The sequence below is a fragment of the Phragmites australis genome, chromosome 1 (genome assembly GCF_958298935.1).
Source record: "Phragmites australis chromosome 1, lpPhrAust1.1, whole genome shotgun sequence".
Taxonomy (NCBI): Eukaryota; Viridiplantae; Streptophyta; class Magnoliopsida; order Poales; family Poaceae; genus Phragmites; species Phragmites australis.
Genome location: NC_084921.1, coordinates 47,625,920 through 47,653,306, shown reverse-complemented (window position 1 = coordinate 47,653,306; position 27,387 = coordinate 47,625,920). Strand labels below are relative to the sequence as shown.

At 49.0% G+C, this 27,387-nt stretch overlaps 3 protein-coding genes across 3 annotated transcripts; 2 read left to right on the top strand and 1 right to left on the bottom strand.

Annotated features, from left to right (window-relative positions):
* Positions 1 to 496: 496 nt before the first annotated feature.
* On the top strand, positions 497 to 1,268 carry LOC133890237 (uncharacterized). The gene has a single exon (XM_062330678.1). The coding sequence runs from the start codon at positions 567 to 569 to the stop codon at positions 1,065 to 1,067; it is 501 nt and encodes a 166-aa protein (XP_062186662.1). The 5' UTR covers positions 497 to 566; the 3' UTR covers positions 1,068 to 1,268.
* A 5,985-nt stretch (positions 1,269 to 7,253) lies between these two features.
* On the bottom strand, positions 7,254 to 10,446 carry LOC133923668 (WRKY transcription factor WRKY24-like). Its single transcript, XM_062368960.1, has 5 exons — positions 10,000 to 10,446; positions 9,625 to 9,819; positions 8,437 to 9,026; positions 8,178 to 8,339; positions 7,254 to 8,075 (listed from the first exon to the last, which is right to left on the bottom strand). The coding sequence occupies exons 1-5, from the start codon at positions 10,177 to 10,179 to the stop codon at positions 7,592 to 7,594; spliced, it is 1,611 nt and encodes a 536-aa protein (XP_062224944.1). The 5' UTR covers positions 10,180 to 10,446; the 3' UTR covers positions 7,254 to 7,591.
* An 8,874-nt stretch (positions 10,447 to 19,320) lies between these two features.
* On the top strand, positions 19,321 to 20,695 carry LOC133885536 (uncharacterized). The gene is made up of 3 exons (XM_062325268.1): positions 19,321 to 19,673; positions 19,769 to 20,311; positions 20,383 to 20,695. The coding sequence occupies exons 1-3, from the start codon at positions 19,321 to 19,323 to the stop codon at positions 20,693 to 20,695; spliced, it is 1,209 nt and encodes a 402-aa protein (XP_062181252.1).
* Positions 20,696 to 27,387: the final 6,692 nt, after the last annotated feature.

Sequence of the window (27,387 nt, the reverse complement as noted above, 5' to 3'; positions counted from 1 at the left end):
TAGTTATAAATTTTTAAAATTTACTCTTTAGATTCACTTAGTAATCACACCCGTGTTACAGACACATAAAATCAATGACATTGTGATGGAAGCCACAAAATCATAGAAAATTAGTATTACACCAAATTGACATGGATTTCCAATTAGCGTGCACATTGATTAAGGTTTTCAAATTAGTTGCTAATAATTTGACAGGCAGAGAAAGAAATAATCAGGGAAGGAAGGAAAGAAGACAGAGACTAATTTTGATTATGGATCGTTTGATCGTGTAAAATGTACAATAAAAATTGTTCATCTATTATAAGAGTATAAAAAAATTTATAACCGTAGCATTATTCCAATGTTTTTATGGATTTAGCATTATTCAACCCCAAAGACAGCAAAGATAGTTATGACTTTGAGATGGCAGCATGGCACACCCCAGGTCCACTTGGCGGGCACGCTATATATACCCGCAGGTAGTCTCTGCCACTCCCATCTCAAAGCTGCGAACCAATCAAGAAACCCAGCTGAACCCACACGCAGCGCCGCAGCGGTCGAACACCACCGACGACGACGACGACGACATGGGCAACAGCCTGAGGTGCTGCCTGGCCTGCATGATCCCCTGCGGCGCCCTCGACGTCGTCCGCATCGTGCACCTCAGCGGGCACGTAGACGAGTTCAGCGGCCCGGTCGCCGCGGCCTCCGTCCTCGCCGCGCACCCCAACCACACCCTCACCACCGCGTGGTCCCCATCCGGCGCGCCAGGGTGCGCCTCCAGGAAGCTCGTCATCGTGTCGCCCGACTCCGAGCTCAAGCGCGGCCGCATCTACTTCCTCATCCCCTCGGCCACCCTGCCGGCCGACAGGAGGACGAAGAAGGGCGGCTCCAAGAAGAGCAACAAGCGCCCGAGCCGCCACCACGCCAAGAGCGCCAAAGACACGGCGGAGCAGGACAACTACCTGAGGGAGCTGCTCTCCGAGAAGACCGCGTCGGGCGGCGGCCACCGGAGACGGCGCAGCGGCGCCCGGATTGGCGTGTGGCGGCCGCAGCTCGAGAGCATTGTGGAGGAGGCCTCGGATTAGGGAGCTCGAAGAGCTCTCATCTTTGGTTTCGCCGATTCTTTTGGTTTTCTTTCTGATCTGCCGATGTGAATACCACGAGAACGTGTTTCGCCTCTAGATCCCCTGACGACACTGTATTGCGATGTCCAGGGTTGAGCGGTCTTTAGCTCGGGAGATGAGGGGAAAGTTGAGACAAAAAAATTTGTAAGAGCCCCAACCTGTACAGAGAGATTTGGTTGAGTTCATCAAAACTTTTTCAAACAAATTTATCTTCTGTTCACTTTTACTATATATTTTTTGTTTTCTTTCTACTCGAATAGAAAACTAAGGGGATTTTTTTTATGCCTGATTTTTTTTATTTTTCAGACAACGGTTGGACATCCAACGGCTCACATCCGTCTTCAACCTCACGCTGCCCGCACCCACCGCCAAATTGCTCCCCCGCATCCGCCCTTCTCCACCGGCGGCCCATCGTCGGATCCATGGCCACCGCCCCTCCCTCGCTAACCTCTCATCTCCGCTCACCATCGCCTCGGCCTCACCCACTAGTCATCCTCCATCACCCGTGGCCGATGGCGGGACCTGCCACACCGCCCCCGTGACCGCCTCCTCTGCCAGGCTGGCTTGCTTTCCCTAACCTCCTCAAAGCCCGACAGACATGGAAGAACTTAAATCCCAAAATCTCTAACTCTAATCCTGACGCTGACCGTCAGAATCTATCATCTAATCTCAACTCCTAAATTTCAGCGTCTGAAATTTAGTTAACGTGAAAAACTAACAGGAGGCGTCTCAATGCTTAAAGCAAAAGTGAACATGCAGGTTTAATAGCAAATTGAGTACTACTAGTGCATTGCTAACAATCATATTCACTTATTTCTCCGTTACCGAAATACTCTTTGGTGGATGTGCAACCTTTAGTTTACATATAACACTACTACAAGAAAGTATCCGGTGTTAGACCAAAGACAGATCTAAGACCAGGAAATGGAAATGGATGTATATGTTCCTTAGATTACGCGAAACTATTTAAAAATCTGTAAGGACGTGATTCATTGTTTCGCCTCTGATTTGTGGTATGCCTTGGGTTGGTTCGACGAAATGAACACAGCATGGTGCGCCCAGTGTGTTCTCACAGGCCATTTCGGTGTGCTCCCTAGCACATATGCATAATTACATAAAGATTCGATGCGTTTTTCTGACTTTGGTGGATTAGTTTTTCTTAGAGCGAGTATTGTCGATGTAAGAGCAGTTTGAAGTTTGAAAGTTGTGACACTGGGGAAAGGTTGGGCTGTTTCGGCCCAGGAGCTTTGTTGCGCTTGTGACAAATAGTAGTATCTCTCTTGGATTATTTATCTTCTGATATGCACGCCGCGCGGAATATCTAAAGATGAACTGATTTTGACTCATTTTTTTGTTTTCTACTTTTCTAAGAGGGAACAGATGCAATTACCCAAATAAATCAACTTAACCTGGCTCACATCACAAAGACACATCCAGTCGTGGTGGTTGCAGAAAGACATATGTCCGCATAATCCACCTCAACGGTTTATTTGATGATATGTTACTAGAGTGCACTGCCACAAAACACCTACCACTTCCGATTTATGACGTGAACCAACCGTAATAGTCTAGCATCTAAGTATTACTAGTCATCTGAAACAAAAAAAAACACACCATACAACAATACATAAGCATAGTTCATTCATCACATCACATTCGTGCGTAACACATACACCTCATTATTCACATATATCACATACAATTCACATGTAGTTTATCATATATATACGGTTTCATCATCCATTCATATACCATAATTTTACAATAAATTTGGAATAAGGACCTATAACATTGCAGAATAATTAAAGTTCCATTCATTTTTGTACTTATAATAAAGCATATACTAGGAAGTCACAAGTCTCGAAAAAAATAGACGTATGCAATTTCTATCACTGCAGGTTCTTATTTTATATTTTTTATAAACATATTTACAATATATTATATTATTATTTAAAACACCTTCCTAGTTTATTACTATTATTTACAGGCTCCCTCAATTGCACGCTCTAGGGGCTGAGAACCTGACCGCATCAACGTGATGGGAAAGGGCTAAAATTCAAAAATAGGCTACATATGAGATTATATTTATTAAAATAGATAATATATTAATATATTTATATTTAACATATTTGATATCTTATTTACTGAAAACGTGATTTCGGCACTCAAATGCCGAATACGATAATGTACACTATATTTGACACACGAGGTACTAAAAACGGTTGTATTCAATTTCTTCGGCATGGCTTCTTCTAGCTTCTTCGATCGCGAGCACGGCACACAACACAGGAAGCTGTATTCGGCACGTGAGGTGACGAATACATTACTGTGCATCGTATTTGATATCTTATGTGTTAAATATAACAGTTTTCATCACTTATATGTCGACTATATGTACAGTACAGTATTCAACACCTGAGATGCTGAAATCATATTTTTTAAATAAGGTATTAAATATATATGATAGATTTATAAATACAGTAATATATTATCTATTTTAATAAATATAATTCTATCAATGTTCTATTTTTAGATTTTGACCGGTCGGAAGGAGAAAGGAGCAACGACCTCTTCTGCCATTCTGTGTTTGATCCGGTCCTGCTTGCCGTGCGCCCGTGCCACCACGCCCGTCCCATCCAACGGGCGCCCTGTTTGCCCCGTGACGCTGGTACATTGGCGCAGGGGAAACACGCGAAACGGCCACTGATAGGTGGGTTCGTAACGTTTCTGGTTTCATCGAGTGGTTCTGGGCTAGTGTCACGTGTGCCTCCCGGTAAGGATGCAGGTGGGTCGCATTGGGTTTGAGTAATGGGTTGGCTTGACCCTGAAAAGCGCTGACCCAAATAACCCACTGGGTTACTTAAAAATCAATCGCGCTAGCTCGCTCGCTCTGTGCGCATGCCCTCACGTATTTACGTATACTCATAAGAGATGTGAGTGCATGGGTTGCTGCGCACTTTAACTAGAACTGATGCGAGCTATACTGCAATAGGCTATGCTAGTTTTAACTACCAAAGTGGCCATGTCTGCCACATGAATATATCCATTTTGATGTCCATTTAACATGGAGAGACATGCAGGTAGGATTAAAATGCTGAATCAGAATGTACATGGCAGGTCGTCAGACAATAAGACAGTTAAGTCATGCAATTTCAGTTTTAGCTATAAATGTATATGCCTTGGACTTTTGTATATGTACTGTAATACAAACAAGTCCAACACAAATAAGTGATCCAAATTATGTTGCACAGCAGTAGCTGATGTCAAATCGAAACTATTATGCAATTACCAAAGTACCAGTGGCCCCTCCATGCCAAATTGTCTGCTAAAGTCCATAAACCATATAAAGAGGGATACAAATACACAATGAAATATATTTATCTTAAACTAAGATAAGGACAACATGCACTATCCGGCAAATGATATTTTGAATAATCTATGATATCTCCTGAGCACCTGAATGATCTCTCCTAAGCCTGGCAAATGCTAAAGTGTTGTAACAGAAAGTTGTGAACGAATAATTTAACATGAGTGGCTGAGTTCAAGATAGCAGGACCAAATATGCAGCAGGCTGATGCAAGGATAAATTTGTCCTGTGAGAATAATTCCTGAAAGATAGCAAGACCAAATATGTTACTGACCTACTATGCTACTACTTGTAATATGATCTTCTTGAGAGAAGAAGTTACGACATTAACAAACAGTTTTTAGTATATTATTATAGTAAAATATAAACCAACAAATATTTAACTAGTACAAACAATATAATAAGTATAATACAACATTAAAAAATATTTAGTAGTACTCTACCTGCTACTCGCATCCAATCCTGATGGCAAATCAGTGCTTCAACCGTCTTTGTGCTTAATCTAATTTGGAAATCACTGATCACCCTCCCACCCATGCTAAATGTTGATTCAGATGCAACAGTTGATGTCGGTCTCGTTAGGGCATCACATGGCATGCAAGAAAGAATTGACCATTTTGTCGAGTTTGACTGCCACCATCCTAAAATATCAAAATCATCAGTTCAGGGAATTGTGTTTTTTTGCCAAATATGCATCGAGCTCGTTGGATGCCTGATTCCTCAGTAAATCTCTTTGGTGTTAGTCCCTATCAGTAAATGAGACATCACTATTTGATGAATGAATCTTGTTGCTGGAGAACCCACTGCGCACCTTGCTCATTTCCCCTGATCAGTTATTGTTGCATTTGAAGTAGAAACACATGTCCGCTTGGCTATTCTAGGACTGCTAGGTATAGACATCACTACTTTCACTAATGGAGTCCTCACTGAAGGAGAACCATTAGGATACTCATCAACTCCATATTGACCGTCCTCATTTTCTAAGGAGTAGCCATAGGTGAACTCTCCATCACAATCGTAGAAGGTGTATGCATCCTATAAGTTGCACAGATTCATATAAGCTTCATTAACACGAAGCACACAAATATTGCTATGCTCTTTTTTTTTAAGCGGATATTGTTATACTCTTTTTGGTTCTAGTCACATGGAATTAAGAAACTACTACTTTGCAACATCAAAGGAAAAATATTGTACCAAATCTAAGACTATATATCAATAATCTGGAAACGAAAAAAAATTTGAAAGCATGTAGATCATAAAAGATATGCATAGGTAAATTGAGTTTGCTGAGTACTATTAAGTTCAGCCTTAATGCTGTTATGTTGCATTGGTTGTTCAATCTGATAAGATGATCATAGATGTTTTCTTCATCAGATGATCTACTAGGTGTTTTGTTCAGGTTGAGCTGAAGCTGTCCTATAAATTTTACTAGAGAAAACTGCAAAATCTCAACCTGTAAATTAGTTGTTGATTGCTGAACTACTATATGATAGATTTAATCTCCAAGACAAGCCTTGCTCTTCTTGATTCCTAAACTACTCGAGTCCTGACTCTTGAACTGAGTTTGTGACTTCAAACAATACAGACAGAACAATTTCTAAACATAACTTCATAACACTTCTAAATTCTAACAATAATTTCTGAACATTTCTCCAACAGTAATAATAATTTCATATCATTCCCCCATGAAGAAACTGGACTTACTATGAAGCGAGTCCCATTCATTGATGGTTTTTTTAGGCATTACCCGAAGGAAAAGAGCCCGATGATTGGTGTCTCTCGTGGCGAGCCCTACTCATCTAGAATTAAAGACCAGACGATCGATCAACTGGGGCAGTGGGAGGCTTATGCGTCCACTTGAATGGTGCACTAGATGGACTAATAAGATGTCGTAGCAATGGATCAAACTCTTCGACCAAGGAAAATCATCAAAGCAAGCTATGATGAACTTACTAACAAAAGATTGAACAATCCACGTCCAATAGATCTTAGCTGCACTAGATCGAGAGAGAGAGAGAGGAGCGGTGATGAGTCAGTGGAGGGTGAGGCGCAAACGGCACTGCACTGACATTCAAGGAGGAAGCGACAGTGACGCTACGCTGGTGGTCATGGAGGAAGCGGCTATGGCGGCGCAATGGTGGTCGAGTCAAGGTCTCGAGATGAGTTCGTCAATGTTGGACTTATAGGTCGGCCCTATAGGATAATTACACCACGTTTTATGTTTTGGATAGTGAGTCATTAGATCAGCCCAGTCAAACCTGCATCTGCTTCCAGGGAGCAATGCTAGCTATGCGAGTACTAGCGTCGGTGGATCTAAAAAAACAGAGTACTATCGTCAGTGTGTGTGTTGAACAGATTTTTGACCTCGCTCTCACCGCGTACAATTAAGTGCAACGTCCTCTTTGATTCACTCGTGTCGCAAATATGGCTGACCGGCGTCGCGTCGTACAGAGTCTGCTGCCCGTTTGTTTTTGGGCACACGGTCAGTTGAAACTTCAGCTAGTTAGGTATGGAGGAGGAACTGTGGTCGAAATCCACGGTCGAATCCTTGTGCCCGTTTGAAAACTCAAATACAAGGGACCAGCAAGCTGACCAGTTCTGACTGTTTCCCAACAGAGTTTGTCAAAAGAGACATTGGTTATGCGCAATTATGGAATTGCCAAACATGTTTCAGTTAATCAATCTGCGATCACAAGATGGTGATCGGTTATTCCTCCTCTGAAACTTCTACAGAGCAAAAACACAACCACTAATACACACCAATGTATCACAAATCGGCCAATATGAATCTTGAACAATGCTTTGTGATGTAAAAATCAATTCAATTTTGAATACAACATTTCCATGTGAAATAAAATTACAGAGCAAAATTGCTGAAACCCTTTTCTAACTTGCCCTGTATCCTAGTATCCTACTACATCCTTTCTTTCCTATCCACGTGTTAAGGAAGGCCTTTTGGCAACCATGTGCAAACATTGGCCCCCCGAACAAATAAAGAAATGTGTCTAAGTCTATCCTAGATACAACTCCCCTAGATCACAACAACCTGTGAGAAGAAACTGCTATATGGACATCGTGCCATGTCTTGCCATTTTCTGCAATTTCTGTCTGCGGTTCTTCAGTCAGAGTACAGCATCGAGTGCTGAAAAAACACGTCCTCGCTCGGCTCCTCGGCCCTCGACGCGTGCATGGCGTCGTTCTGCCTCTGCTGGTGCTGGTGCTGGTTCATGTACGACCCCATCGGGTTGTCGAAACCGGAGAACGCGAAGCTGCCACCCGCGGCGCTCTGTGCCGGTGCGCCGCTGAGGCCGAACGAGTCCTGGCTACCGAACCCGTGGGCGTACTGTTGCCCCGCAACGCTGCCTTGGTATGTCATGGCCGGCGGCCTCACGCTGGCCGCGGCGAGGTAGTGGTGGCTGCTGCTCCCGGCGTTGTCCGCGGGCGGCGGCGCGGGGCGGTAGAGCGCGGCGCTCCCGCGCGCGGCGGGCACGTCGTGGTTGTGCTTGCCCTCGTACGTTGTGATCACGGCGCGCAGGTCGTGTGACGCGCGCTCCACGTGCTTCCTCACCGGGCAACTGGCCGTGGTGCACTTGTAGTAGCTCCTGTAGTCACAAGACAACATTTTTTGTAAGTACAAACTCACACTTGCAAGAAGCTTACTTCATTCAACACAGAGAAAAAAATTGAATTATTTTGGTTCTTACCTTGGGTTCGGATTGCCCTTCACCACCTTCTGCCCGTACTTCCTCCACCGGTAGCCGTCATCGAGGATGTCGATGTCGCTCATGGTTTGGACGACAACCCTTGGCTCGCGCACCGTCCGGTTGCCAGCCATGGAGATCCCCTCGCCGTCACCGTCTTTCCTCCTGCAAGAGCAACATAACTATAATTCAATTCCACTTGTTCCAAGAATGCAACAGAAACAACTTAATTGGCGCAAAAATTTTGTAACTAAGTACTCACCATCTCTTGGAATCCGGCTCGTCCTGGTCGAACTCTTCGCCGCAGGCGTTTCCGGCCCTCGGCGAGTCTACGCCGACCTCGTCGTCCCCGAACGACGCCGAGGAGTTCTCGGGCGTCGCGACGGGCGTGCCCGACATCCCGCCAAACGATTGCTCTGACGCGTCGCCGCCGCCGCTCTGCATGAGCTGCGCCGCCGCACCGGAGCTCCTGCGCGGGTTCTGCGGCTTGGCATGGTTGTGCGTGCCCTTGTACACGATCTCCGTGATCTGGCCGTCCAGCGACCTCTCGACCTTCTTCTTGGTTGGGCAGTTCGGGAAGGTGCACTTGTAGTAGCTGCGCGGGTTCTCGCTCCCCTTCACCTGCTTCTGCCCGTACTTGCGCCAGTTGTAGCCGTCGTCCGACGATCGCCTTTGCGAGTGAACCTGGCTGTACCCGCCGCTGCCATGCACGTGCGGCACCATCGCCGTGGGGTCCGACGAGGTCGCCTGGAACGGAGCGCCTAAGGCCGCCTGGTTGGCGCCCGCGTCCATGGATGGCTGATGCTGGTAGCCCCATGGCTGCTGCTGCTGACTTCTGTACGCGTCTTCACCCTGACGTGTTGCAAAGTATATTAGAGATTCTTAAAATATATTTTTGTCTTTGACAATTATAGTAGAAACAAGAAAACGAGATCATGCATGACACTAACACAAGTGTTCTTTAACTGAGTAATGTGTGGTTTATTAGCCCGTTGGATTTTTTCTTCTTATATCAATATAAGAAGAGTAAATTTTATAAAACTATAACTATTTATATCATTGTAATACGGAACTATAGTTTTTAAAGTATATTTTACAAAACTACAACTACTTTCAATATTATTAATAAAAAATTATAATTTTTTAATTTAATCCTATCCATCTGTCACACATGTGCCACGTTGATAGATATCACCGTCCACTACACATGTGCTAAAAAGTTATAGTCTGTTATTACTAAGGATTTGGTAAAGATAGTATAGTTTTGTAAAATAGACTTAAAAATTATAATTCTGTATTACAATAATATAAATAGGTTTTATAAATTTACTCGTATAACAAACAGCCCTCAACCAGTTCATTTCAAAAAATTATATATACTATGCTAATAGAGTAGTTCCTTTTGGACAAAGTCAGCAAATACAAGCAAAGCGGTGGGTGCTGATCTTACCAGTGGGGCCGGGGGAATCGGTGGCTGGAAGGTCGTCGTCGTCCGCACGGCCTCTTCGCTCGTCGGTGCCGTCTGGAACGAGAAGTCAGGGTACGACTGCCTCTGCTCGTCCTTGCCGCCTTGCTCCATGCCCTGGGTCGTCATCCAGCTGAACTGCTGCGAGGCGAATGCGCCCGTCGTGGGCGAGGGAAAAATCTGAAAACGAGCAAAACGCACGGGCGCATTAGCATTCCACGGAATCACACGTGATGCGTGCAGTTGCACGACGCTCGCGACAAGTCGAAGACCCACGGCTGCGCAAAGAAATGGCGAGGCAATGACGGCAGCATGGTCTTAGTGGGGTTGCTTCGTGCGGGTGCGTGAGTTGGTGCTTACACTGGAGGTCAGGAGGACCGACGAGTCGAGGAAGTCGACGGGATTCAGGCCATCGGGGATGCTGAAGTAGGACGACGGCGATACTGGCGGCGGCGATAGCGGCAGGGACGGCGGGGTCATGGCCCTGTACCTCGACGCCTCGCTCGCCGCACTGCCGGCCGCGGCGGAGCCCCCCAGCATGTCCGTGTAGCTCGTGCTCGCGAAGGAGAACGAGCCGGGCCTCGAGTTCGCCGTCGTCTCGATGCTCCCGGACGACGAGGTGGTTATCGGCCGGACAAGAGAAGGAAGTCACAGCTCGGGATCAAGCCCCCGGCGCTGCGCGCGACGACCGGTCTTGTGATGGTGCCACACGACGTCCGGCGTGTACGTTCGGGCTGGCACGAGGAGGAGGCAAATGGAGGTGATCAGGTGAGAGAGGATGAGATGGAGGGACACGAGCTGCTTTGGAATGTCGGTCAGTCTGGACGGAGTTGCGCGGGGCTATATAGAGGTTTGAAACTTTGACTGTTGACGGGTCAAAGCTCGTGGGGTTTGACTGGCGGCGCAGTGGCGAGAGCCTTCCCGACGGGCTGGCGCGGGATACCCACCAGTAGCAACGGACTTCGTCAGTCGTCACTGCATGGTGGAAACGTGGCGGCTGCCTGTGTCACGCCGGTATGATTGGGGTGAACGGGAGGGATTGGTGGTCAGGAATTGTTTCTTTGACCTGCTCAAAACTTCCAGTGGTATTACAGGGGTTCTATATCAGATGGGCATATTTTGATATTTGAGGTAAATGATCTAAGCTATTACGTGACAAAATACACGATTTATTGTACTAATTTAGCTTTAGTTAATTGGAGCTAGTATGTTACAAGGAGTACTGGTTGTGCATGATCGATGACTCTGCTTTCTTGGCTGCCATTTATGGTTCCTCCTTCACTTCCTTTGCATAGTTGCACATTTGCATTCCTATTTTGACTTAATCAACCCGCTCCGTTACAAAAGAATGTTATTTTGAGTTACGTATGTTTAAATTTTAACTATCAATATTTTTCAAAATGTTTTAATTGAACTTTTGAAAATGATATATTTAGATTTATCTTGAAAATCAGTTTGATAATGTAACAACTTTGCTATATTCAAATATTTATAACTTTTTACTTGTACATATATTTAACACTAGCAATTAGTTATCAAAGTAGTGTGTTGGTGACGGTGATATCCAAAACAATATTTTCTTTTTTGAGGAAAAACAGCATTTTTCTTATGTAATATGTATTTATTGCAAGGCAAGCTAACCCAATTGATCCCTAGTAAAGTCGAGCGGAAGTGAACTGTTTGGCCCCTTTACCGACTGTTTACTACGTGGTAAACTGCCACAATGAGCGTATACGTATGGTCAGTAAGCTTTTCTGAACCTAAGATTTCGTCTAAGGATGCATTATGTTGGCATGCAATGGGATTCAGTAGCCGTGGAAGAACCAATGATACCGTAAAGTGATTTGATCTAATACAGATGTTGTTTATAGGATACAAGTGGGTACCAATATTTAGTTCTGGGTTATCACTTATTTCATTTTTTTTCTTTAATTTATTTAGGTGGGAGTGAATGTTTAATTTAACTTTTTGACTTTTAGATCGATCTAATGACTCAAAAAGCATAAAATTTACATCCCTAGTTGTTTAGAACGCAGTCAAGAGTTTTTTTTAATGCGTTCAAGAGTTGGACACCAAATAGGTAGTACAAATTAAGGTGCCTGTTTGCCATGCGCGCGGCCAAGGATTGGATCGTTTATCTCCTTGAAAATGATCGCGCAATTCAACAGCCATGTGATTCTTGAGAATGGATGCTACACATGTGATCTCATGGTGTAGGACGCAAGAGCAGACGTTTTGTTTCCACAAAAATTCTTCTCCGGCGGCATGGTTTTAATTGGTAAGCATGTGTTTCCTGGGATCCTGGTGGACTCGAAATTCAGTGCCCATTATATGTTTTTTCCTCTCTCTCGCAGTATTGCACTAGTAACAGATTGATAGGAAATCCATCCGATGAACTTGCAACGAAATCTAGGAAGCAAGTAGAGATACATGCGGCATCGTTTAGTTTATGTTTCTCATCATAGTAATTAGGTGGCAATGACATCTGTAACTCAATCGATAAAGTTCTAGGTCGACCTAGCGAAAAAAGTGAAACTTGCATCCGTAGAAGCAAGGCTTTTATCCTAAGTCGAACTCGTGATTTTTTTTCAGCCTTCGCTGCAAAAATCTTCCCGTGATTGTCACTGCTGGCGAGCAGCTCTTGGCAGACCATTCAGCATGACCAAGCCACCTGGACAAAATGCTTTTCTTCACGTAACTTTGCAGCTACACCCCCGGCGAACGAAGAACACCGGATATCTCACTCACTTATGAATTGTTTAACGATACCGACTTGCACCTTTTCCAGTGACTGACACAAGGTCTTACGTGTGATTATCTGCAAGTCTTTTTACTGCAGATGCTAAAAACGCAATCCTTTGCTGTTCTTTATTCTTCACTGCATTTCTGTGGCCGTTGACTGATGGGTCCACGGGCTGACGCTCCTATACGGTGTTTGGTGAGCAACTGAGCACCACCTATTCTGCGCGAACCTGCTCTGCTTAGCCATAGCTGAATACTACCGCTCTTCCATGCCCCGTTAGTTCTGTGCTACCCAATCCTTTGGACAGACTTCTCCTTCGTCTCTTTCCTAGAAAAAAGGAAGATTTATTGCTGCTTCCCCATCTTTCTTGGAAGGTGTTACTCTTTGCATCAAGATCCTCGGTGTGATTTCACTCTAAGAGGCATCCAATCTATAATCGATGTTCAAGATTAAATCTCAACTTCACTGGAGTTTAACTTTTTTCATTAGTTATACAATATTTTTCAATTAGTTATGTAATAGTTTTCAATTAGTTATACAATATTTTTTGGTTTGAATGATTTCAAGGGGTGAAGTCAGAGGGTTATGGTCCGTTACCCTTTAGGACTAGTGTCTGGAGGACATACTACATGCCTCTAAATTCTGGAGTATAACCACTCTTCGTTACTTCGTCAGAATTCAGAATCCTGACACTTCACAAAAATAAAATAAAACCAAAAATCTCAAGTCAGTGGCACAGCGATATGGTAGTCGGTGGTTGTCGTTCACTTGTCAGAATTCAGAAACCCGATCCTAAAAAAAACAGGAATAAAGTAAGATCAGAAACCTGAATGCAGTAGTGGCACGATGCCAGGTGATTCGTGCCAGTAGTCAGCAGTAGCTGTTGTTATTCCCCAGTCCCCTGCGCACGCCGATGCAAGCGCGTGCGTCGTAGGAATGTAGGATTGCGTGGCAGTTGTATCGGTTCTGCTTTTCTGCACCGCCGTATACAACAACACCTGAGTCCTGACGCGTTGTTCTTGCTCATGCTACGTTCGTGTTTCCTTGGGACAACGTAATTGCTGACATGTTGAATAGGACTAAGACAGTAAGACCCCCCGTTTAACACGGTAATATATTAAAGCCCGGTGAAGTGAACATTCAGTTCAACTCTCTCTTAAACACCAGGTGTTTGCTTTAATTCTTCGTTTCACTATTCTGAATGGTGATATCACAACACAATAAACATCGGTTTTTCCATCTAAAAATTAGTCTGAACTCTGAACCCTGCAGTTTCAATCCTGTGGCAATGAATCCCAATCAACCACAGAAATCCAGGGTTGGTTTTTCTTCGCGACGGCGCGGAGAAAACTTTCTGGGAAGATGCCTCCCGAGCGGAGACAGCAACAACGAAGCATGGCATTGCCAGCACCAGCCTAGGTGTTTGCAGGCTTCTTCAGTTCTTCCTCCCCCGACAACAGAAGCATCAGAACGAACGGTGTGTCGGTGTCGTCTTGTCACTTTGGTCCCGCGCGATTGATCGAAGCAAGCACCAGCCCTCGTGGTCATGGATCCATGTCTATCTCCAACCTCTCATCTTCGTCAATGCACCGACTGATGCTTGCCAGCGGTTTCCTGTTTCTTTCGCGCAAGCAGGTGCAGACTGCCGTTACTATCTCCTCTGCTCTCTCACACCGGTTTGCCATTGGATTGCACCTGCTACTGCTACTGCTACTGCTGGAAACGCGTGTCTCGCTTCAATTTTCAGAGGAAACGGTAGCTTTCTCTACTTCGATATTTGGTATGCCGGCCGGTCTATGTGAAAAATTGTGATATGGCAATCGTTACCTGATATCCTAAATGATTGCTAAACGGGCGAAAAGTTGGAAACTTCGAGATAGTCGCCAGACATGGTTCTTGCTATTTGTACCAACAGCATTCATGCGGCATAGCGGAGCATGGGCGCTCAGCAAGATCAAGCGAGTTCACGTGTGCCGCCAAGGTGGGTCTTCCCCACCGTGGCCATAGAGGCCGAGGTGGGGGGATTGGGAAACGCAAGAACACCGACTGACCATGGAGGCCGTGTCTTTGGTGGAGGCGACTCCTCCAGATCTAACGCTGGCTATGCGATAGCAAGGTCGACAGAAAAATAGGTAGGAAGGAGCTTTTGGGGAGTGGCAAACAAGTGGATTCCGTCGATAGGTTCATCCCATCAAACCCACAAAGATAACCAAGAAAAACCACTTAAAGCTGTTTAGATGCTTCAGATGTCAACTAGAAGGATATTATCAGCCAGATTACACTAATAAGCCAGTATGTTATCAGTGTAAGCAAGCTATTCACATAACGGTTGATTGCGCCACCAGCCCTGGAAAAGCTAGGAAGATTCAGATTTTGGTTTTGCTACTCAAAACTTGGGCTTCGTCGAATTATTGAGTAAGAGGATTGTCGGAGTATTAAGTAAGGGGACATCCTAGCTAACGGGCCCTATAAAGGATATATCGACCTCAGAAATCAAGTTAACATATACCTTAGTTTATATGTGATTAGTGATTGACAAGGTTATCAATTTGGTTTGTTGAGTTTTCGATTGTTTGGGATGTGCGGAGGCTCTGCACATTTGTTCGGATAATCCGCATAATTGGGGTTAACTGGGATTTGCGGAGTGTCCACATATTTTTACGGAAAGTCCGTACTTTTGTAGAGTGTCTGAATATTTTTTTTGCAGAGAGCTCGCACTTGAACAGTGTTTTCAGCAATGATAAATAGTGTTTTTAGCTATGAACTTCTGTGTATTGGAACTTTTGGGGAAGTATTTTGAATTGATTTGAGGTTTCAATTGAACATTTTGATTATGGACTAACTAGAGTTAGAGTTAAAGATATGTGTTTATTTATCTCATGGTGTGTAGATGATATATGCAACTTAGCGGTCGACCGCGGGATGATCGGGGTTAAGCGGGGAGCTTAGTGCCGAACGATCGAGGAGACCGGATGGAGTTAAAGATGATCCTAACAGTACACATAGAGGTTGAGCAAGGCATGGGATGAAGAATGATGAAGGCGGCGTGTTGATGAAGTCAAGCAAAGTGGATGTCAGTGCAAGTGATAAGACGACCCGAGAGATCGGGAGCGGGAGAGACTTGCCAGCGGTCAAGATCGCAAGACCGAGTATACGCATCAACATTGGAGCACTTGCTTGAGGAAAAGCAAGTGACGACTAGTCATGTATTGAAAAACGTACTAGGGTTTCGTGGTTTGGCCATAAAACCGCGGGAGGATTGGAGGGTCATGTGGCATCATCGTGAAGCTTGCGTTGAGGCAAAGCCAAGTTGTGAAGAAGTCGTGACCGTTCGATGGACAGAGCGAAAAATGAACCAAAATACCCCGGTGATATGTAGGAGTGCATTACCGATGAGGGGTATTTTGGGAACAAGAAAACTTAAGGGTCAATGCACCTCCCTAAGCCTATAAATAGAGTGGTAGAGGGTGAGCCAGCCATTTGAGTGCCTAGAGATAGGTTTTGGAGGAGAAGAGAGGATAGACTTAATCTTTGTAATAGGTTAGAGCTTTTGTAAGAGAAATCTTTGTAATCTGCTGAAAATAAGGCTGATCTCTGTGCTTAATGAAGATGTTTCTTTTGCATATGCTCCTGCTCATCTCCTTCTAGTGTCCTGCTTTTAGTTCCCTTATTTTCATTGCAAATTTTTCCTTTTTCAAGTTGATTTTTGTTTTTGCCTTTGAGCATCGATCTTTTTCATCTGGTGTAGTTCTTCTTCTTATTGTTAGATGCATAAATATCACATACTCATGTATATAAGAGGGTCTTGAGTTCCCTTACATCTAGATCATCAACATGGGGAGCATCTTCACCCGGTGAACCTCTTTAATCTTTTTGTGATTCTTCTCAAGATCCGAGATTTATGTGGGGTTGAGTCATGGATTGATTTGCTAAGACACATTGTGCTCTATTCCAACTATGAGAATCACTTCTTGTTGGGTCTTCAAGTTCAATTCTTAATTTTTCGTTCGTTGTTCTGCAAAATCCGAAGCATCCAGACCAAACTTCGGAATCTTCGCATTCTCCGGACTCTTTGGACAATTCTCTGGAACCTCCAGAACTTCTGTGTTGGGTGAAGAATTTCCACTGTGTGTTTGTGTTACTCTTTGTTGTGATTCTCTTTTAGAGGTACGTTGGGTGATCAAATAGGAGAAACCATCTATTTCGCAAGAAATTTGTTGAGACACTTATTTACCCCCACTCTAGTCGCCACTGTCAATCCTACACGACCAACGGGGGATATTTTCTGAACCCTGGCCTCTCGTGCAACTAGGTCCAAGCTCGTAAGACCAACGTAAGGCTTGCACGACCAGTCTCCTTGCGATATTCTGAGATCCCGCGACCAGTAAGGCTAGTCGCGAGGCCGGTTGTCGGAGGGTGAACTCCTCAAGCGGGGATACGGAGGGACCCCCTTTGAGATTCGGGCGGGGGGATGATTCTGAATCCGTTTCGTAGGTGAAATAAATGGGAGTAAATGAGATGCAGGTGGAGGTGGAATGATCGGATGCAGGAAGGAGTAAATGCTCAGGGGATTTTTAGACAGGTTCGGGCCGCACTAAGTGTAACACCCTACTCCTGTGTGCGCGCTATAAATGCTCTGAGAATGTCTCTCTGAGGATCTGTTGTGTTATAAGAATATTTGTCTAGGTCTAGAGCTTTGTGCTCCTTGTTCTTCGGTTGATCTGTCTTCTGTGCTTCGGTGTTGGTTAAGGCTCCTAGACTTGTCCTCTGTTTGGTCCTCTTTCTCTCCGGGGAGCCCATCCTGCTTATATACCCGCCGGGGCGGTAGCGTGCCCAGAAAGGATGGCGCGAGTTCCAAGGCGTCATAAATGGAAAGCAACCATCATGGGCTGCTGCGCGAGGTGACGGGGAGGGTTGAAAATGCGACCCCGTCTAGTCTTGTTCGTCATCATTCCGCTTTTCAACGGGCGCTGAGGGGAGGGCCCACCGGGCAACCACCGAGCAGCCCCGTGTGCCTGCCCGGTCAGAGCAGGCCTGACATAGCAGGGCGGCAGGCGGTGTGCCTTGAGCTCTGCGACGTTATCCCGAGGCGCGCCGGATGACGCGCGATGGGACCCGTGCATTAAATGTTCCCACGCCTCCTTGCCAGGCAGTGGCAGGGACTGACAGCAGGCGTGGGGGGAGTGGTTGGAATTGACAGGCCACGCGCTTACTTAAATGCAGCATCAGGCCTCTCACGAGTTGATACCTCACCGCTGAGCCCTTGTGGGGACCATCAGCGAAGGACTTCTCAGGCCCTCAGGGAACTGTGAGTGCTCGAGGGCTATTGTTCGCAGCCCCGAGCACTCTCTCCCAGATATGCCCTTTCTTGGTCCTCGGGGAACCGAGTGCTCGGGGAGCCACTGTTCACGGTCCCGAGCACTCTCTCCCGGAACTGACTGTTCGGGTCCTTGGGGAACCAAGTGCTCGGGGGCTCGGATGCTCGGGGGACACTGTTCGCAGCCCCGAGCACCCTCTCCCGGAACTTGGCTTTTCTTGTCATCAGGGAACTTGGATGCTCGAGGACCACTGGGCATGGCCCCGAGCACCCTCTTCCCGGTACTTGGTCTTCTCAGGTCATCGGGGAACTCAGGTACTCGGGGACCACTGTTCATGGCCCCGAGCACTGTCTTCCGGAACTTGGTCTTCTCGGGTCATCGAGGAACTCGGGTACTCGGGGACCACTGTTTATGGCCCCGAGCACCCTCTCCCGGAACTTGGTCTTCTCGGACCTCGGGGAGATATCCCCCGAGGGAGGGCGTCATGTGGCACTCTGCTGTTCTGGCCTCGGGACTCGAGGACCCCGAGTTCCTGTGTCACCGACAGCAGCCCCCAGGCCCATTGGTAAGCGATGGCCCAAAGACTATGAATGGGGCCCTCGTCTTCATCGAGGCCGATCCCAGCATCGATACCACGTGGCCTGTTCTCAGGCGCTGGTCTCTCTGGCCCAGGCTTTTGGTACGGCCTAGCGGGGAACCGAATGAACGTGTGTCCATCCGACTCCCGAGGCGTGTGATAACGAGGCGGGCGGCGCGCGTGGCAACCGCATAGATCGAGGATAGTGCGCCTGGCAACCGCACGGATCGAGGGAGATTCGCCTGGCACCTGCGCCGAACGAGGAAATGCGCCTTGCCGAATGCACCGCGGAAAGCGCCGTTTGAAATCCCTAGGACATAAAAAGAAGAGGGGCGCGAACCGTTGCCCCCTTACGCCATTCTTGCAATCATTGCTTCTGCTTTCTTCTTCCTTGCACTCGAGAGCTCTCACCCTTCCTTTGGCCCGCAGCGCATTCTCTCCCCCACCCTTTCCAGCACACTCCCCACCCCCGAAAAATGCCGAGGGCAGGAAGCAGCCGCCGAGACAAGGGCCCCGACAGCGTGGTGCCGGAGTCACGGATCATCAACGAGGAGGGGGCGGAGAAAGTCTGCATGCTCATGGTGCCTGATGGCCAGCGGGAGGCGTCGGTAGTGTCGCCGGTGAGCTTTCCGCCCACCACGAACCGGCCTGAGCGCATTGTCATCTTTGTCTCCTTCGTCGCCGCCGGGCTGGTGCCGCCGTTCTCCACCTTCTTCCTCCAGGTGCTGGACACCTTCGGCATCCAACTCGTCCACCTGAGTCCGAACTCAGTGGTGATCTTGGTCATCTTCGCGTACTTCTGCGAAATGTTCCTGGGAGTGCTGTCGTCGGTGGCCTTGTTCCGGCATTTCTTCGTCCTGCGAGCGGCCGGGAGGAAGAGAGGATCCTCCGGCGTGGACGTCGCCGGCTGCTGCAACTTTCGGCTGTGGTACGGGCTCACCGAGCTGTACATTTTGCAAGTGCTGCGGAGCAAGTGGGAGGACTAGCACCGCGACTGGGTCTACGTCGACGTCAGCCCCCATGATCGCCTCACGCTGCCGGAGATGGCAGTGGATCCCCACAGGCTGACCTGGGAGGTGGCCCCAGTGGAGGATGAGCGCATGCATCCGGTGCTGAACCGCATCGACAATCTGCTCCGGGCGGGGCTGACCTCGGTGATGGTGGTGGCCGACTACCTGCGCCGCCGTCTAGTGCCCCTGCGGGAACGGGCCCAGTTCGCCTGGATGTACATGGGCCCGAACGACATCACGAGGACCCACATTGGCGCCGAAGGGGACTTGGAAGAGGGAGCGCTGGCGACCCTGCTAAGGGTGGTGACCGGCGTCGAGGACCTCACCCGGGCGGTTCTTCCCCAAGAGCAGCTGGTGCTCTGCACGGACCTGGGCTGGGTGGCACTGCAAGCGACGCTGCCGGAGTTCGACGCCTAGGGTTTAGTGCACCGTTCGGGGCGCTGGAACCCCAGGACTATTCAAATCCCCGGGGTGGACGAAGAGACGGGCGGCGGACAGCAGACCGGCGGTGGGGACGCCGCGGGCGGCAGGCCGCAGACAGGTGCAGGGGCGCTGCGAGCGGTAGGCAGCAGGCTGGCCGTAGAGATGCTGCAAGCAGCAGCCATCAAGCCGGCAGCAGGGGCACCGCCGGCAGCGGAGCGGAGGCCCCGGGGGACAAAGGGAAACGCACCCGGTCGTTCGTGCCCCAACCGTCATCCTCGTCGTCGCCGTCGCCTCCACGACAACTACCGGCGACGGGCGACGCGAAGGAGGGAGCCCGGGGCGGCCAATCATCGGGTGCAGAGTCCGGGACGGAGGCCAGGTCCAGGGCGCGGGAGCCCGAGGACCAGGGCCGGGCCAGCGGCGCGACAGTGGGCGCCCGAGCCGACCTGCCGCCAGAGGCAGGCTCCACGGCGACCCCTCAACCCCCCGGGGGCCAGAGACCTCCGCCGAAGAGGAGAAAGGCGGATCCCGGGCCGAAGCCGCAGGGCCCGGACTTCAGAATCCCCGAGTCCCGGTGGCAGTACCGCGAACCGAAGTCCATGTAAGTTCTTTCCTTGTCCTGAGTGTGTTTGCCCAGATACTAGTTTGGGTACTAACCTTTTTTGTTTTCAGGCCGCCCAAGGACCCCGCCGGAGGCCAGAGGCAACCAGAGGAGCTGAGGTCGGCTCCCGTTCTCGGGCCAAGCGCGCCTACCCCAGAGCCGAGTGCGCTGGTGGACCCGGAGCCGCAGGCACCGCCTTGCCCTGAGCCGAGGGCAGCGGCCGCACCCGAGCAGCCAGCGCCGTCTGAGCCCGCCCCGAGCACTCTGAGGGCGGAGCAAGTGGCCGCGGTGGAGGTGGTCGCGGCGAGGGCGGCGCTGATGTGGCAGTTGTCAGAGACCCCGAGCGCCTCCGCAGAGAAGGCTTGCAGGGGACCCAGCACCTGACCGTTTTCAAGCCAGGCCCTGGAACCCCTCCCGGATGTGCTCGAAAGCGTCTGGGAGGTCATCGAGCGGCTTGAAGCGGCCGTGGCGACATAGCGAGCCGAGCTCGACAGGGACCATGCCACCCTCGTTGAAGAGAGGGGGCGGCTGGAAGAGGTCGGCAGGCTCCTGGAGGCCCGTATCGCCTCGGCCCGCGCAACCCATGAGATGTCGATGCGCACAGTGGCTGAGGAGCGGGAGGCGTTGGAGGTGGTGCGCGACGAGGCTGTCACTGCGCAAGAGAAGGCTAGCCGCATGGAGCGGCAGGAGACTGAGCACGACTAGGCTTCGTAGAGGCTAGCCACGGAGCTGCTCGCTCGGGAGCAGCTGCTCCTTGCTCGGGAAGAGGTGGTCGGCAAGCGCGAGAAGTCTGTGCAGTCTACCCAGGCAGACTTAGCTCGCCGGAACGACGAGTTCGAGCGGAGCCGCGCCGAAGTCCTTCGTCGGGAGGAGGAGGTCGCGATCCGTGAGACCGACGTTGAGATCACGACGACGGCTCAGGATGCCCAGGAGGAGCAGATTGCACGGCGCGAAGCGGAGACCGCCTCAGCCTCGGCGGCACTTACTGCCCGGGGGGAGCAGGTCGCCAAGTGGGAGGCCGAGCTAGCCGCCCGGGAACAGGCTGTTGCAGCCTTGGCCATGCAGGTGAAGCGGGCCCAAGCTGAGGCCCCGGCCACCAGGGGCGTCCCGACCAGCACAGCCGAGGATATTAGCCTTGAGGAGCGGCTGCAGATCGCGAAGGACGAGCTCGAGACCGTCATGAACGAGCGGACCAACGTGAAGCTAATGATGCGAGACGTCCTTCGTCAGGCGTGGAAGTCCGTGAGGGTAGTCGGGCTTGGGCGCATCAGTGTGGGCGAGCAGGGGCTGGACAAAGAGACAATCGGCCACCTAGCGCTCGGCTTCGAAGAGATCACCCGGCGCCTCAAGGCTCTCCCGAGGGCTGTGCAGGAGTTAGTGTCTCGGGAGGGGCGTGCTCTGGCCCAGGCAGTGGCCAAGCATGTCCTCGCCTACTACCGTAGCCGAGACCCTTCCTTCTCGCTGGAGTCGGTCCGGCAGGGAGTGGTCGAGGCCGAGGAAGCGGCCGCCTGGGAAGCTGTTCGGGATGTCACCACCGAGGTGGCGGCGTGCTTTATGCGGGAGCCACCATCGGAACCGAGCAGCGACAGTAGTAGCGAAGCGTCCTCGCCCCCTTCAGAGCCTGCCGATTAGATTTTCTGTTTTTTGAATGTTGTAAATATGGGAGTGATCCCCTCCAGAATGGTTCTTTTTGAAATATAATAGAATCCTTTCTTTGGGATCGAAACTCCACTTGCTTGTCTTGATGCTTTTCGCTTTTCACTTGATGTCCCGAGAAGTACTTAGCCGGACTGAGCCCGACCTTCCTTCCCCGAGAGTGAAGTCACCCCGACCACTCATCGCACGAGTAGTGGGACCAACCGAGCGTTCAGCCCCCGAGCCCTCGCGAGTCCGCAGTTGCTAAGTCAAGAGACAAAGGCACGAACTTCCTTGCTCGGGAGATAAGTCAATCCAGCACGGAGCACGCCACAACCAGTGAACACTTTTCCACTCTGCGACCTCTCAAACAAGCAGGCTGGAGACACGTGCGGGCGGAAATGCGACCAAGAGTCCCCACGGTTTGGTGGTGTCTGGGATAGGACTGACCAGACCGAGTATCGACAGCCCGCCCTTGGGGTCTAGGCGGTCCCAACCACTCTTTGCTCAAGTGGTAGGATTACCCGAGAACCCCAGAGACTCGGTAGTGCCCGGGGTATTGCTAAGCCGGCCGAACACCACGACCACCATAAAGGACTTCGGTCAGCCATCGCCGTTCTTACGGTACACCTGACTACTGTCTGTTTCTGTCGTTCCGGAAAAAGCGAGCACGTGGGCAGGGTTTTGTGCGCGAGGAGACCATCTCGCCGAACAGATTAGATTGCGAGGGTCCCGTGGATAACTCGGGAACAATAGTTTACTGCGTTTGGAAGAATGGAAAATCATATGACTTTAGTCACTCACCGGACAGCTGTCAGCCTTTCGGTCGACCGATCCAGGAGGGGTACGTGCCCCGAGCTCGGAGTACCCGGGAACTTGGTTCCCTCGTATGAAATGCCCGAGCACTGGAAAGCAAGTCAGAGAGCCAGGGGCTAGGCAGTCTCGACCACTCGTGCCCAAGTAATAGGATTACCCGAGGACCCCGTAGGCCCGAGCAGCGCCTTGGGCACTGAGGCCCTTGCGATCAGGCTGCTTTATTCTTGATTGTTGATCTATAAGCTTAAGAAAATAGGAAAAGACTATTTGTTTGGTGCGCTCTGTTAGTGTGGCACTCATTATAGACTGCTCTCATTTTTTATCCGAGACCTCTTGAATACCCGGACCGGTGAAGTGTACAGACAGAGGCATAACCAAGAGGTCCAATGGTTCGGTGGCGCCCAGGGTAGGACTGGCCAGACCGAGCACCGACAGCCCGCCCCTGGGGTCTAGGCAGTCCCGACCACTCTTTGCTCAAGCGGTAGGATTACCCGAGAACACCAGAGGCTCGGTGATGCTCGGGGCACTGCCATGCAACCGGACACCATAGCCTACCACAACAGACTTAAGTCAGCAGCTGCTGCCTGCGCGCATACCGACCGGCTCGTTTTTATCAACGGGGATCCAGAGGGACCCCCTTTGAGATTTGACCGGGGGATGATTCTGAATCCGTTTCGTAGGTGAAATAAATGGGAGTAAATGAGATGTAGGTGGAGGTGGAATGATCGGATGCATGAAGGAGTAAATGCTCAGGGGATTTTTAGACAGGTTCGGGCCGCACTGAGCGTAACACCCTACTCCTGTGTGCGCGCTATAAATGCTCTGAGAATGTCTCTCTGAGGATCTGTTGTGTTATAAGAATATTTGTCTAAGTCTAGAGATTCGTGCTCCTTGTTCTTCGGTTGATCTGTCTTCTGTGCTTCGGTGTTGGTTAAGGCTCCTAGACTTGTCCTCTGTTTGGTCCTCTTTCTCTCCGGGGAGCCCGTTCTGCTTATATACCCGTCGGGGCGGTAGCGTGCCCAGAAAGGATGGCGTGAGTTCCAAAGCACCATAAATGGAAAGCAACCATCATGAGCTGCTGCGCGAGGTGACGGAGAGGGTTGAAAATGAGCCCCCGTCCGGTCTTGTTCGTCATCATTCCGCTTTTCAACGGGCGCTGTGGGGAGGGCCCACCGGGCAGCCACCGAGCAGCCCCGTGTGCCTGCCCGGTCAGAGCAGGCCTGACACAGCAGGGCGGCAGGCGGTGTGCCTCGAGCTCTGTGACGTTATCCCGAGGCGCGCCGGATGACACGCGATGGGACCCGTGCATTAAATGTCCCCACGCCTCCCTGCCAGGCCGTGGCAGGGACTGACAGCAGGCGTGGGGGAGTGGTTGGAAGTGACAGGACCACCAGCGAGCTCTTGTGGGGACCACCAGCGAAGGACTTCTCAGGCCCTCGGGGAACTGTGAGTGCTCGGGGGCTACTGTTCGCAGCCCCGAGCACTCTCTCCCGGATATGCCCTCTCTTGGTCCTCGGGGAACCGAGTGCTCGGGGGCCACTGTTCACGGCCCCGAGCACTCTCTCCCAGAACTGACTGCTCGGGGGCTCGGATTCTCGGGGGACACTGTGAAAGTGCATCTAGCCCCTATGTGTGGTTTTGGTAATTAATGACAATACCTATGGACTAACAATGGTGTTGAGTTTGTTAGTAGGTTGTTCCATAGGTGATGCATGGATGAGAGATGTACATGAGCTCTAGGTAAATGGGGAGATTGAAAATGCATCTAGATGAATGAGCTCTAGGTGATGCTCGGCATGGATTCTTTGAGAAATGCCATGAGTTCAAAGAATTGCATCAAAAGTTATTAAGACTTTAGTGATGCTCATAAGAAGAAGAAGGAGCTCAATAAGATTAGCAATAAGCTTGAAGGCTAAGTTACTTGTGGAGATCAAGTAACTAAAGGTATGACTTGTCAATAGAGTTTTATGAACTAACCCGTGTGCTATGTGTTTAAGAATGAGTGGGGCTGGGTTCTATATGAAGATTTACAATATGCATGAAGGCTAATAAGTTACTTGTGGAGATCAAGTAACTTAAGGTATAAATGTTGTCATTTATGTTTTATGGACTAACCCATGTGCTTTGTGCCTGAGAGTGAGTTGGGGTTAGGATTCATAAGAAGGCATAAGTTGAATTGAAATCATATATGCCAAGAGTGAAGAACAAGAGTGGACTCCATATATGAAAAAGTAAATTCTTTGAAGATGTCGAATACAAAATGGTTTTCTATGGCAAGACGGTGAAGGGCAAGCAAGACTCGGCTGCGATGGACCATCCGTGGTGAAGGGCAAGCAAATGGCTTGGCGCCGAAGGACCAAGGCGGTGGTGAAGAGTGAGTAAAGGCTTTGCGCCGATGGACCGTGTGAGGCTATGGGAAGCTATGGATGATTCACATCAATCATATGAAGAATCAAGATGAGATGGAGTGAAGAATATATGAAATGGCAACCCTCAAGGTTTGAAAGAAAGAAGCGGTACTTGAAAGTTTTTCAAAAGCTCAAAGTGGTTCAAACGAGTTTTATCTTTGAATTTGAGTATAGGTATGCCGCATATTAAGAGGGATGCAACGTGAGCTAATTGTCGTGTCTCAGTGCTCAAAAGTTCCCAACCAAACCCAAAGTGAGAGTTTGTTGTTAAGAGTCCGGAGCGGAAAGTGCGGAAGTGTCCAAAATGGGTTTAGGAGTGTTCCTAATTTGATCCTATGTGTTTTAGGTCATGAATTCAGTTGGGATGTGTAGCCCTCTGAATAAGCTTTCCATAGAGTCCAAAATCGTCGAAATCGGACTCCGGGATCAAAAGTTATCGTCGTTTTTCGGAGGTCAGCTGTGCTGTGGCCGGAGACTCCGGTGTAGGCCGGATTCTCCGGTACCTGGAAAGGCCGGAGACTTCGGTGAAGTCCGGATACTCCGGTACCTGGAGTGGCCGGAGACTCCGAGAAGTCTCCGGGACTGTTTTCTGGGTTAAGTGCCGACCGGAGACTCCGGTATAGGCCGGATACTCCGGTAAAAGTCCAGAAAAGAGCATAACAGCTAGTTCTGACACATTCTGTAACCGTTCTGACGCCATATTTGGATTTAGGGCCGGATACTCCGGTCAGTTCTGACAAAAACAGTAACGGCTAGTTGTTTGGAGTGGGCTATTTATACCCCACTCACCCCATCCTTTGGGGCTGCTGCAAGGGGCACGAAAGAACACATTTTTAGAGCCAAAAGAACCTCTCCCACTCCATTCTAGTGTGTGATTTGAGATGAAAAGTGAGTTGGGTTGAGAGATTGGAAGATTGAGTGCAAGTGAGCTAAAATCCATTCTTGAGCACTTGAGTTCTCGGCAAGAAGTTCGTTGTCGTGTTTGTTACTCTTGGAGGTGAAGCCTCCTAGGCGGCTAGGCGTCGTCGACGAGCACCCAAGGTTGTGGGTTGCCGTGGAAGTTTGTGAAAGGCTCGATTTCACCTCCGCAAGGGAAGAAATCAAGAGTGGATCGAGGAAAGCAGTTGAAAGAGACCCGGCTCGTTGGAGCTTCCTCAACGGAGACGTAGGATTCACGGTGGTGAATCCGAACTTCGGGAAACAAATCTTTGTGTCTCCTCTCTTGTTTCCTTACTTTTAAGTTCTTGCTCAAATCTTTGTGTATATTGCTCGATCTACTTGTTTATGTGTATTTGAGTGTAGGTTCTTCGTGAATCTACTTGGAATCATCTCCGGGAACACACGACATCACTTGGTTTGAGTTAGAACTCTCTACTCATTAATTTTATTCAGTTTCGGACTCTGTTCTGTACAGAAACCGGAGAATCCAGACTTTACCGGAGTTTCCGGACCTGTACACACCGGAGTGTCCGGACTACACCGGAGACTCTGGATGAACAGTAATTTCAGGCATATGAACAGTGTTTTTTAGCTTTTTTTCAATTTAAGTTTTATTGCATATCTCTTGCTATAATTGAGTAATTTTTGTCACCTTAGGATTGTAATTTCCACACTTATTTAGGGTGATTGTGCACTAGTTGAGCCTAGCATATTTAGGTTTTTCTCTTGTGAAAAACTCGTTAGTTTATATTCCGCTGCAAGTTTAGGTCAACGGTAGAAAGGGTTGAATTTTTGTAAAAACATCTATTCACCCCCCCTCTAGGCGACATCATTGTCCTTTCACACTGTTCGCAGCCCCGAGCACTCTCTCCAGAAACTTGGGTTTTCTTATCATCGGGGAACTTGGGTGCTCGGGGACCACTAGGCATGGCCCCGAGCACCCTCTTCCTGGTACTTGGTCTTCTCGGGTTATCGGGGAACTCGGGTACTTGGGGACCACTGTTCATGGCCCCGAGCACTGTAACAGCCCAAAAGACTTAATCATGTCATTAAGCATCATAAACATCATTGGCATCATGCTTAATTGTTTTGGTGATTTATGAGCTTGCATTTTCAGTTAAACATAATTGTGAAAATCAATGTTAATTGGTGCATTGTTAAGGAACTCACAATATTACTATACAACATAGAGCTGGAAATAATTTTAGAAATTATTCCATGGCATGCGAAGAATATAAATGAATTTTCCCAAATTTTTGAGAATTATTTTGAAGGCAT

Bases quoted from the DNA above. Each gene is read 5' to 3' on its own strand.
- LOC133923668 (XM_062368960.1), bottom strand. From the start codon at position 10,179: ATGCTGGGGGGCTCCGCCGCGGCCGGCAGTGCGGCGAGCGAGGCGTCG. The intron at 8,340-8,436 runs GTGAGTACTTAG...TTGCTCTTGCAG, and splicing joins GAGCCGGATTCCAAGAGATG to GAGGAAAGACGGTGACGGCG. The intron at 8,076-8,177 runs GTAAGAACCAAA...TTGTGACTACAG, and splicing joins AAGGGCAATCCGAACCCAAG to GAGCTACTACAAGTGCACCA.
- LOC133890237 (XM_062330678.1), top strand. From the start codon at position 567: ATGGGCAACAGCCTGAGGTGCTGCCTGGCCTGCATGATCCCCTGCGGC.
- LOC133885536 (XM_062325268.1), top strand. From the start codon at position 19,321: ATGGCAGTGGATCCCCACAGGCTGACCTGGGAGGTGGCCCCAGTGGAG. The intron at 19,674-19,768 runs GCAAGCGACGCT...GGGTGGACGAAG, and splicing joins GACCTGGGCTGGGTGGCACT to AGACGGGCGGCGGACAGCAG. The intron at 20,312-20,382 runs GTAAGTTCTTTC...TTTTGTTTTCAG, and splicing joins TACCGCGAACCGAAGTCCAT to GCCGCCCAAGGACCCCGCCG.